A 12129-nucleotide genomic window follows, 5' to 3' on the forward strand; every position below is an offset into this window, starting at 1 on the left:
GGAGGACACTGGCAGCTGGTTACTTCTGGCAGCAGGCAGTGCTCCACCCCTACTTCCAACCCACCCACCATGTTGATGGAAAACCGATATGCTGCCCGGCAACGAGCAATAAGGAATCACTCCCAGAGGAGGAGAAGGAGAAGCCATGTACCTCCAAGGCTGGGAGGATTGCAGCCACCACTTTCAGAAGGAAATGTAGGGTAGTGGTAGTTGGTGACTCTCTTCTGAGTGGGATGGAGGCACCCATCTGACGCCCTGACATGGCATCCTGGGAGGTATGCTGCCTGCCAGGGCCCGTATCTGAGATGTTACGGAGGGATTGTCAAGGATCATCTGGCCCTCTGACTACTATCCCATGCTACTCATCCATGTGGGCACTAATGATATGACCCTTAGCAGACCAGAAGTGACTACAGGGCTTTGGGAGTGAGGGTGCAGGAGTTGGAGCACAGATGGTGTTCTCTTTGATCCTCTGGTCAAGGGTAGGGGTCCAGGCAGAGACAGATGCATCCTAGAGGTGAATGCCTGGCTGCAAAGATGGTGTCTCCAGGAGGGCTTCGGCTTCCTTGACCGTGGGAAGAGATGGGGGTCCACCTATAGAGGAAGGGGAAGAGAATATCTGAATACAGACTGGCTAACCTAGTGAGGAGGGCTTTAAACTAAGTTTGAAGGAGACAGGTGACCAAAGCCCACAAGTTAGTCAAAAACATGGAGACCTGGGAGAAGGGTCAGAATTTGGGGAGAGCATGGGCTGTTATAGCAGGGACAAGAGAGAGACAAGACAGAACTGGATGGTGGAGGGGGAATCAGTATCTTAGATGTCTGTATACTAATGCGAGAAGTATGGGGAATAAGCAGGAAGAACTCAAAATGCTAGTAAATAAATATAACTATGACATAGTTGGCATCACTTATTACGGGAATATTGGTATAGAAGGCTACAACTTGCTCAGGAAGGACAGGCAGGGAAAAAAGGGAGGAGGTGTTGCCTTATATATTAAAAATGTACATACTTGGATTGAGGTTGAGATGGAAATAGGAGACAGACTTGTTGAAAGTCTCTGGGTAAAGATAAAAGGGGTAAAAAACAAGGATGATGTCATGGTCGGGGTCTACTACAGACCAACTAACCAGGAAGAAGAGGTGGGTGAGGCTTTTTTTAAACAACTAACAAAATCATCCAAAGTGCAGGACTTGGTGGTAATTGGGGACTTCAACTACTCAGACATTTGTTGGGAAAATAACACAGCAGGGCACAGATTATCCAAAAAGTTCTTGGACTGTATTGGAGACAAATTTTTATTTCAGAAGATGGAGAAAGCTACTAGTGGAGAGGCTGTTCTAGTTTTGATTTTGACAAATAATGGGGAACAGGTTGAGAATTTGAAAGTGGAAGGCAGTTTGGGTGAAAGTGATCATGAAATGGTAGAGTTCATGATTCTAAGGAATGGTAGGTAGGAGGGAGAACAGCAAAATAAAGACAATAGATTTCAAGAAGGCAGACTTTTGCAAACTCAGGGAGTTGGTAGGTAAAATCCCATAGGAAGAAAGTCTAAGGGGGGAAACAATTGAAGACAGTTGGCAGTTTTTCAAGAGACATTATTAAGGGCACAAGAGCAAACTATCCCACTGCGTAGGAAAGATAGGAAGTCTGGCAAGAGACCACCCTGGCTTAACCAGGGGATCTTCAATGATCTAAAAATCAAAAAAGAGTCCTACAAAAAGTGGAAACTAGGTCAAATTACAAAGGATAAATAAAAACAAATAACACAAGTATGTAGGGACAAAATTAGAAAGGCCAAGGCACAAAAGGAGACCAAACTAGCTAGAGACATAAAGGGTAACAAGAAAACTTTCTACAAATACATTAAAAGCAAGAGGAATACCAAAGACAGGGTAGGCTCATTACTCAATGAAGGGGAAAAAACAATAACACAAAATGTGGAAATGGCAGAGGTGCTTAATGACTTCTTTGTTTTGGTTTTCAACAAGAAGGTTGGTGATGATTGGACGTCTAACTTACTGAATGTCCCTACTTCCCTAAGTAGTGTCTACCTCTGCTGATATATTTAGTTGCAGTATAATTTTTGACTACTAGATGCCACTGTTTGCTGTATGGAGACCAAAGCTGGGTAGGGTCCATGGTAAACAAAAGAGACAAAGCCGGGACTCAAATACTGTGAAAGTCTGTTTGATTGCCTGCAATTGTAGCTGTTTTCTGCAATAAATGACTCTTTTTTAAGACAGTCTGTAGTACTATATAGAAAACTACCCAAGCAAGTAGTCCCATTGAAAGCAATGGATAGGGATTACTCATGTGATTAGGGGGTTTACAGGATTATTAGGGCTGGGTTACATGAGTATAATGCTAAAGTATGAAATGAGTGGAGTTACATCAGATTTACATCTGTATATCTGAGAGCAGAATTAGCCCTTTAGGTTGCAAGCTCCTCAGTAAAGGAACCTGACTTAATCTATAGACTTTCTCACACTGGAGCCTTTCCTGGGAGTCTTTCTACTGATGCCCATTGGTGCTGGATTGACACCAAAGTCCAAGAAGTCGAAGAAATCTGAGAGGCGAATCTGTCTATATGATTTAACTGCACATTTTGGGCACTGAACAAATACATAATAGTATAAATAACCAAATAATTACAACCAGTAACATAAAACAACCAGCCTTTCAAATATTTGAGCAAACTTTTAATTTTTTCCTCCATCCAAAAACATCGTCTATGGTGACATTTCTGAACTGGCTTGTGTTATTCTGAAAAGTTTTTACATACTCTCAAGAATAAATATTCTTATAGGAAAAAAAATAATTCCCAAACCTAACCACTCATGCTCACATTTGGAGGGATGTGTAACGTGGCATGCGTCACTGAGACCGGATACTCCCTGCTTAACATCATCGGCCATGGAGACTACAACTGGGTGTGGCATACAACGTCAGACACCTCTGGACCATGATGGTTGTTTGTATAGCCTGGCTCACCACCAGCTGGGAAGGGAAATGGGTCTAAACGTCTGGCACATTGAAATGAGATGATCAACATATGAAAAGCAGAGCTGCCTCCAGACATGGGGCTGGAGAGGGAGCTGGTGCCTTGCAGGCAGAGAGGGCTCCATAACTGCATTTTTGAGAACATTGACAGAAGGAACCACAGAGCCCAGCAGTCAGGTAGCGGCATATCCCATGGGATTGGTGCTAGTAGCACTACCTACGGTGACATAAAGCCGTGTATGGGTGGGTTCATTGTGCAATTCAGAACTTCACCATGGAAGGCCAAACATAGGACAGGTGCTGGCTAGCCAAAACATTGCAGGGGTATTAGTTGACTAGGAGAACTGAGCTTACTTTTGTCTACTCTACAGTAGCTGTGGGTCGAACCTGGCTGCAGGAGTGTCCCATCCTAGCACATCTCCAATGCCACACTCAGCAATCACTGCTTAGTTTCACCTACTTACTGATAAATGCTTTGTGCTTATAATAATACATCGGTCGTCTGTGGGGTAGGGTTTCATGCTCAGGATCCAAGTTGCTTTTAATCCAATTTGATTCTTAAATAACATTACAGTACGCACAGAAACAAAAGATGCAGAAGAACACAGCGAGGATTCACAGAACTCATAATCAAGTACTTGGTAACAATATATATATATATATATATATTAAGCTTTAGATTAAAAAATATATTTCTGGGTTTTTATATATGTATACTATAGGATGCAAGGGACATTAACATATTTTGGCACACAGTGATTCACAGTGCTTTGCCCTTTAATATGATGTTTGCTCTAACATTATAATGTTTCCTTTTTAAAAGAATGCAGCTAGACTAGACTTTTTTTTCCTTCTTTTTTTTTTTTTAATTTAGAAAGCTGGATGTAGTGCTGTGGCTGAGTTGCTCCTGTGTATGCATGAAGGTCTTCTGGAACAATTCTGTTACGTTAGGAAGGAGAAATATAATAGTGCTCTGGGTGTTTAGATGATCTTGTTTTCCAGGGCTGCGATCCTTTTTGTCACAGCTTCCAGTGAGCAAGAGTTAAGGAAAAAAATGGCAGTGCATTTCAGTGATTCCCATGCCAGATCCTCAACTAGATTGACTCAAAATCAATGGCGATACCCCAATGTATGTCTGCTGAGGATCTGGCCAATTATGATAATCTAGTCCATGGTTTTGCCACCTTTTCAGGTTGCTGACCCTGTATTTGAAGTCAAACATTTTTACAACTGCCTTACATTTACTATAAAAAGCAAGAATAAAAACATAAAAATGATCTGTGTGTGTGTTTTGAGATGATGACCTTGAAGGATAAGGTTGTGCGGGAAGCTCAGAGTGAGATTTTCTTTATTTTAGATTCTCATAACATTTTCAATGCCTCGCAACCCTCTGATTGCTTTTTGTGTCCCCTCTTGGGGTTATGAGCCAGTGATTGAGACACATTGATATAGTCTGACCTCCTGCATAACATCAGCCCTAGAATTTTACCCAATGCTACCTACAGAGGAGGGAATTTACTCCATAAGTGACACTGTGGGGGCTGACCTATAGCATCGGACTTAGAAAGACATCCAAGCTCAGTGGACAGACACCAAGTGGTGGCGAATCTACCTTATCCCTCAGTGAGTTCGCCCAGTAATTTATCAATTACCCTTACTGTTAAAAAGTTGTAACTTATTTCCAGCTGGAATTTCTCCAACTTCTACATCCAGCCACTGGCTCTTGTTCTGCCCTTGTCTGCTAAATTGAAGGTCTCCCTATGATGCAGTACAATGCTCCTGTTCTCACTGAAGTGAACTGGAATTTTGCCATTGACTCAGTAGGAACAGGCATCAATTGCATACTTAAAGCAGTGTCTCCTTGTGATGAAGTGCTGGTAGATTTGTATTTAGCATGTACCTTGCAGGGCCTCTCTATTCTGCCCACTCCCTGCCTCTTGCCTCTTGCCTCTTCTGTCTCTTTCCACCATTCTTGTGTGCTTCTTTACTTACCCACTCTTAGAGAGCCTCCCTTCTCTGACATGGCAAGAGTCCTCAGTCCTGCTTCAAATCCCTCCTCAAAACTCCCTTTGACTGTCTAGCCTTCCAGGCTAACTCCCACTCCACTGCCTCCTGCTCCTGTTCTCGGGCTGATGTGAGGCATGTGCAACAAAACATCTCACTCATGAATGGGAAAACTTCCCCATCAATCTCCCTAAGGCTGCCCCCATCACCTCTTTCAAATCCCTCCTTAAACCTATCTCTGCTGTGGTGCTTGTACATCATTATTGGCTGGCATTGGTTTGGCAAGTGCCAATCTAGTTGTCCGTCTTGTCCTCCTGTTGTGTCCTGCCTGTCTTGGAGAAGGTGAGCTCTCTATGGCAGGGACTGCTTTCTTTGTTAATGTCTGCATAGAATCTAGGTATAGAATGTGGTGTTTCTGAAAACAGTGTTGGAATTGTAGGCTGTCCCTTTAATTTGTAAAGGGTTTCTTGGGCAGTTTGTGCTCTAGGGGGCTTTGCAGGAAAGCATGAGATCAGAGTCAGTCTACAGAGAGCTAGAGCAAGGTGGGTTGAATTTTGCCACATTGTTTTTAGGGAGCAGCCTGCTTTGTCTCTCTCTGTTTTGCCATTCTTGCATGCTCTTGTGCTGAATTCTAAGTAATAAAGCAGTTTTATGTTGTAGCCTTCCGGCAAGAGTATTTAATGTTTTTATCTAACTTCTCTGTGTGCATGCCATGAATCTCAACACTGAAGTCAAGTCTCCTGACTCCTGCTCCAGTTTCTTGACCACTGCACTAATTTGTCTCTCTGGCTGGAAGGTCTAGCTAATTTGCTCTCTCTAGAAAATGGAACCTGACATTGTGAAAATGAGCTGCTTCGAAAGGATATGTTTTTGTGTCAATGACTTTATGAGGTCTTCTACTTTTGTCTGGAACTTCACAATGGCTTTACATTCACATGGGTCCTCCTCTGTGGATAAGAGAACAAAGGTGATGATGAATCAGCTATCAGACAGAGCAAGAAAGGAATATATCAAAACCTAAATCATGGTGGCAAGTAAAATAAAGCGAAAGCTTTTTCTCCAGCCAGAAGTCTGGAGGAAATCAATACATCATTCAGCCAGATTCTCTGAATGGTTATTGCTGTGTTTAACTTTAAACTAACTAGAAGGTTGCACACTTCATTGCTTATGTAGGCCGAGCTCTGTATGTTATCCAAATGTTTGTATTTCATTAATGATTTACCTAATACTTTTTAAAATTCTGATTACCCAGATATGGCTTTTCTGATTTTCAGCAGGGTTCTGCTTATTCATGACTACACCATTTCCTGAAATTTTGGAATTGATCAGATGAAGTGTTAAAAATTATTGTGTTACAGACAAACAGAAAGGTCGTCAAGTTGAATGTGGCACCTTGCTTCTCTCAGCCAATTAACAGTTCTGAGTCAGATACTTGGCTGGTTTCAGAGTAGCAGCCGTATTAGTCTGTATTCGCAAAAAGAAAAGGAGTACTTGTGGCACCTTAGAGACTAACAAATTTATTAGAGCATAAGCTTTCGTGAGCTACAGCTCACTTCATCGGATGAAGTGCCACAAGTACTCCTTTTCTTTTTGCAGATACTTGGCTGTCGTTCAGTCTTTTTGTGCCACTCTGGTTGCAAAAGGGGTGAGAGGGCCAGTTTAATTGGCCAGTGATGGAGTCCCCTAGAGGAATTGCAGTGATGCAGTTCAGGAAGGCTTGATGTTTTAATGAATTACTGTTTTAGAAACATGCTGAGACCTTTGGCTGAAAAACACTACGGCAGAAGTGCAAAACGTTATAATTTGGGCAGAATAACACTTTTTCAATCAAAGAATTTCTACCAAAAAAAAAAAGAGAGAGAGAGAGAGATAGAAAACCCAACAAAACCACACAGAAACAAAAAAACAACAACAACCCAACACCTGTGAGTAGAAACCTCTAGGTGTATTTTTGCCCCTTGCTTCAGGAGTCAGTGTTTTCCCCATGTAAACATCCTCCTGCCCTCACCCCCACTCACCGACACAGATTTTCGTCGGCAGTTCCTTCGCAATCTTGTTGATGGTACTGAAATCAGCAGTATAGAAGTAGTGTGCTGCCACTGGCTCTGAAGCAATTTCCCTTAATTCATCTTCAACAGCATTGCCCACTCCCACAGCAAACATCTCAAAGCCTGCAAGCAATGAGGAGTGTCAGTCCTACTGCTACCATCTCATTGGAACAGCAAAAGAACCCAGCCAGCTTGTAAATCTTTTTTTGCATTTATCATGTGATGTGTTGCGTACAAACTAGGATGCCACCACTGTACGGGGCCATGGACCAAATGCTTAAAGATGGCCACTCGAGAACACCCACATCATTTGCACATGGAGTCACTGTGCTTATGTGGTGTGGTTATGGCCATTTAATGCAAAGCATGCATCCTGAGAATAGACCACCTGACCTACAAGAGCACATATTGAGCCATCTCAGAACCCCAAGGAAGAATTTATATGTTTATGTATTATAGGAATAAACTCAAACCAAAATCCCCTGTAAACTTGGGAAAACGCAGTTCTGGATTTGTATCCAAGCTTCTCAATACAGTGGGGCCATGCCAAAACTGTGGATCAGGACCCTCGCTGAACTCTGGGAAAGGCTGCAGCTAGATCTGAATTTTATTTTGGACCCACCTCTAGGCTGTTCATAGGGCAGAGCTAAGTGGGTAAGTACACTTGCCTTTCATCTCCCAAGGTGGATGTATTTAATATCCAGTGGCAAAAGTTCTAAAGTGAGATTATATATATGGGGTGGGTGAAAAGATAAGGAAAGAAATCAAGAACCCTTTAAAACTGTTATCACCCCAAAATGACTCTGAAATGTTTGTCCCAGGCAACTGTGAGAATCAGGGTCCAGACACCCAAGGGGGAGGACAGGAGGGTCTGAATCCCAAAGAATGAACAATTGAATCAACTGACTGTATTCAATATTTATTGCACTATAAAAGAGCATTGAGTAAGGTCTTTTATGAAAGCTGGTGACTCTCTGGTCATTAATATTATTGCACGTGTGTACAGTTAGTGTGTAAAGAGGTATGTGTGCATGCTGGAAATATGTTACTAAAATATGTTTGGGGAGCAGACTAGATAAACGTTTGTTCTAGACAAAGGAAGGTTGTTTGCCTGTGTGCCTGGGTCTCCAGTGTAAATTGAGCAAGGTGATGCCAGAGACAATGGAAGTTACGTTTACATACGAATCAACAGGGGGGTTGGGAAATCAAGAGGAAGAGACAAACAGTGGGGGAGAAGAACTTTATCTTCAGAAGAATGCATTTCAAAGGTTTACTGGATTATAAAAAGAAGGGAAGTAAACCCCTTAGTTATCTATCACTGAAGGGACAAAGGGGCCAGCCCCCTTTTGTGAAAATTGGCTCCCTTTTCCTGGAGTGTTGGAGATGCTAGTAGCTTGATATAAGTAAGAAACTGTTTTAGGCAAAGACATAACTTGTTAGAATTAAGTTTGAGGCACTAACAAGTGTGTTATTTTTGTTTTGTTTGTAACCCTGTTGTGAGGAGAGAGCAATTGTGTAGGTACTTGGGTGGTCTGCAGAGTCTCATGTAAACTGTCTGAAGCCACATCTTGGGTGAAATCCTGGCCCCATTGAAATTAATGGGAGTTTTGCCACTGACTTCAATAGAGCTAAGATTTATCCCTGAACTACAGGATGCTTGTGTGAACTCTGACCCTATTTAGATTCAAGCATCGCTAACTTTTTCCCAACGGCATTGCCTTAGTTCTTTGGATCAAAACAAGCACAATACTTGAATTTTCAATGTGGCTTCTAAATTCCAGCTCCTGGAACATTTTCAGAGTGTAATAACGAGCAGCTGTTATTTTTTCCCCTGTAAGAAACATGATCACTGAACAATTGGTAATAGAAAAAACAAAACAAAACAAAAACAACCAAAGATAATAAAACAGAATTCAAGGCCCCTTACTATTATATAAGATAAATTGTGTTGGTGAGTTACATCAGGATTTTTATATATCAGCCAAACACACTTTGTACACAGCATCCCACGTGCCCTGTCAACATGCTTCTCAAATGTCAATTATCCTTACACTCAGGTTTGATCTTCATTATTAGGCACCATCCCTCAGTCAGGTCCAGTGGTCAAGACCAAAGTTTAAAAGAGGTGAAGCATTTAGCAACTCATGAGCATATCCCCAAGGGCCATGTTCATTTAACTCAGTAAAAAACAGGATACAAGGAACTTGGGCAGGAGTTTTTCAGCAAACGAGGGCGGCTCATGAGATATTTATGTTTCAAAATCTTTAAAGTATCTTTTTCTTTTCTAATTTTTTTAACCCACTGGAAGCTGGCAGCAGAAATGTGTCTCCTGCTCAGTCCCGATACCGTTTACATGTGCCTAACGGGTTATTAGTGTATGGTCCCCAATGAGTGCTGGCATGGTGCATACTTTGACAGAATTCATCCACGTGTGAAGGGTCAACATAAGGCCCATGCATCCCTTCAGTGCCATTTAAGGCCTATTTTGAGGGCTTAAGTGGAATTAAAGTGGTGCTTGTTCCTTGTGCAGTTATGAATTTTACCCATTGGTTCGCAATAGGACAGCTGGACCTTGTGAGGGGACTTCATGGGATAGAAAGATATTCCCTAGGTCTTACTCCTCCTTTGTGCATGCAGGAAGCAGTACAATCTGCTACTTAATCTGTGAGGCTGGTTTATTTATCCCCCTGATACTTTTTTAAAAATTGTCTAGTTCTCAGTGCGGCTGTCATCAAATATGTTCTCTGTGGGTTTCCTTTCAATGGCCATTGGCTATACTAGCCCAGCATCCTATCTTTGACAGAGGCCAGTGCAAATGCTTCAGAGGGAATGGACAGAACAGGGCAACTTTGAGTGACCGATCCACTGTCACCCAGTCCCAGCTTTTGGCAGTTGGAGGGTTAGGGACACCTGGAGCATGGGGATGTATTCCCTGATCATCTTGGCTAATAGCCATTGATGGTCCTATCCTCCATGAACTTATTTTTCCCTACCATGAAGGCAGCTGATGCTGACAGTGACTTTTACGATAAATATAAGGTCAGATCCTCAGTCGCCTACAGAATTGTATTGTGCATGGTGTGAAGGGGCCCTAACCCAGCATGAAATAGGCTGCTGAAAATCCTCCCCAGCCAGAGGGAATCTTCAGCAGATATAAAGGCAATGGATGCATTTTAACACCACCTGCTTTCACCCCCTGGCATACAGGGAGTGTTGGGGGTACAGTGAAGAGCAATGCTGAGGGCAAGATAGTGCAGACCTGGATCGTGATGCACTCTCCCCATCCTAGGTGGGTGGAATGACCCTAGGGGAGCATTCTAGCTGTCATAAGTTAGAGCTGCCCTGTGGCTGCTCCAGTTTGTGCCATGAGCCAGTTTGGTCTTTGTGCATCCCCAGGAATGAAAGGTGGTTTAGAGCACTAAGCAGAACTGCAGAGTCAGCCTGTTTTCCCCCCAGATCCATCACTGGGTGGGAACTGAACATGTGAGGAAGTGCGATAGTCATGTAAGACAGCAAGAAACCCAACCAACCTAACAAACCCAGAAGTCAAAGCCCAGCACTGCAGAGGATTGCTCTCATGTCTAGTTAAAGAAGTATGGCCTGGATGAATGGACTATAAAGTGGATAGAAAGCTGGCTAGATTGTCGGGCCAAACAGGTAGTGATCAATGGCTCCATGTCTAGTCAGCCATCAAGCGGAGTGCCCCAAGGGTCGGTCCTGGGGAGGTTTTGTTCAATATCTTCCTTAATAATCTGGAGGATGGCATGGTTTACACCCTCAGCAAGTTTGCAGATGACAGTAAACTGGGAGGAGAGGTAGATATGCTGGAGGGTAGGGATAGGATACAGAGGGCCCTAAACAAATTAGAGGATTGGGCCAAAAGAAATCTGATGAAGTTCAACAAGGACAAGTGCAGAGTCCTGTACTTAGGATGGATTGCTACATGCACTGCTACATGCACTGCTAAAGCCTGGAGACCAACTGGCTAGGCAGCAGTTCTGCAGAAAAAGACCTAGGGGTTACAGTGGACGAGAAGCTGGATATGAGTCAACAGTGTGCCCCTGTTGCCAAGAAGGCCAATGGCATTTTGGGATGTATAAATAGGGGCATTGCCAGCAGATCGAGGGACGTGCTCATTCCCCTGTATTCGACATTGGTGAGGTCTCATCTGGAGTACTGTGTCCAGTTTTGGGCCCCACACTACAAGAAGGATGTGGAAAAATTGGAAAGCGTCCAGCGGAGGGCAACAACAATTATTAGGGGAACACATGACTTATAAGGAGAGGCTGAGGGAAGTGGGATTATTTAGTCTGCAAGAGAAGAATGTGGGGGGATTTGATAGCTGCTTTCAACTACCTGAAAGAGGGTTCCAAAGAGGATGGATCTAGACTGTTCTCAGTGGTAGCAGGAGACAGAATGAGGAGTAATAGTCTCAAATTGCAGTGGGGGAGGTTTAGGTTGGATATTAGGAAAAACTTTTTCACTAGGAGGGTGGTGAAGCACTGGAATGGAAGGTGCTTACCTAGGATGGTGATGGAATGTCCTTCCTTTGAAGTTTTTTAAGATCAGGCTTGACAAAGTCCTGGCTGGGATGGTTTAGTTGGGATTGGTCCTGCTTTGAGCAGGGGGTTGACTAGATGACCTCCTGAGGTCCCTTCCAACCCTGATATTTTATGATTCTATGATTCTATGATGTGGTGTCCCTGGAATAAAGGCTGAGCCACAGAACTTCCATTCTCCCTGTGAAATGGGGATCAGTAATTTCTGAAGCAAATTCCTTCCACAACAGATGCACCAAGCTACACTCTGCTCTACACTAAGCCCCCAATACGTCTCCTGAAGTTATCACAGTTACTCTGGTCTTACACTGAGGAAGGGTGTAGCCTGCAGACTTAGTTTAACTTTGCACTAGGACTGAGTACTGATAGCCAGAGAGGGAAGAGTTCACTGTTTAAAAAGGCTCAAAAGAACATAACCTCTGTCATACAGGTGCTAACTGGTTCCTTTGCTGGTAGACTCAGAAAGAGGCCAATGACTGACACAGAATAGAGACAGAGGATGGGCCTTCTAAAG

At 43.1% G+C, this 12129-nt stretch overlaps 1 protein-coding gene across 1 annotated transcript in view; it reads right to left on the reverse strand.

Annotated features, from left to right (window-relative positions):
- Positions 1–2686: 2686 nt before the first annotated feature.
- The window catches only part of MATN1 (matrilin 1), a 37320-nt gene continuing 27877 nt past the window's right edge, over positions 2687–12129 (reverse strand). Inside the window, 3 exon segments of the mRNA XM_038377721.2 lie at positions 2687–4035; positions 5875–5955; positions 7027–7179. Of these exon segments, the coding sequence (XP_038233649.1) occupies positions 3986–4035; positions 5875–5955; positions 7027–7179 (284 nt within the window). The 3' untranslated portion in view covers positions 2687–3985.

The sequence above is a fragment of the Dermochelys coriacea genome, chromosome 19 (assembly GCF_009764565.3).
Source record: "Dermochelys coriacea isolate rDerCor1 chromosome 19, rDerCor1.pri.v4, whole genome shotgun sequence".
NCBI lineage: Eukaryota > Metazoa > Chordata > Testudines > Dermochelyidae > Dermochelys > Dermochelys coriacea.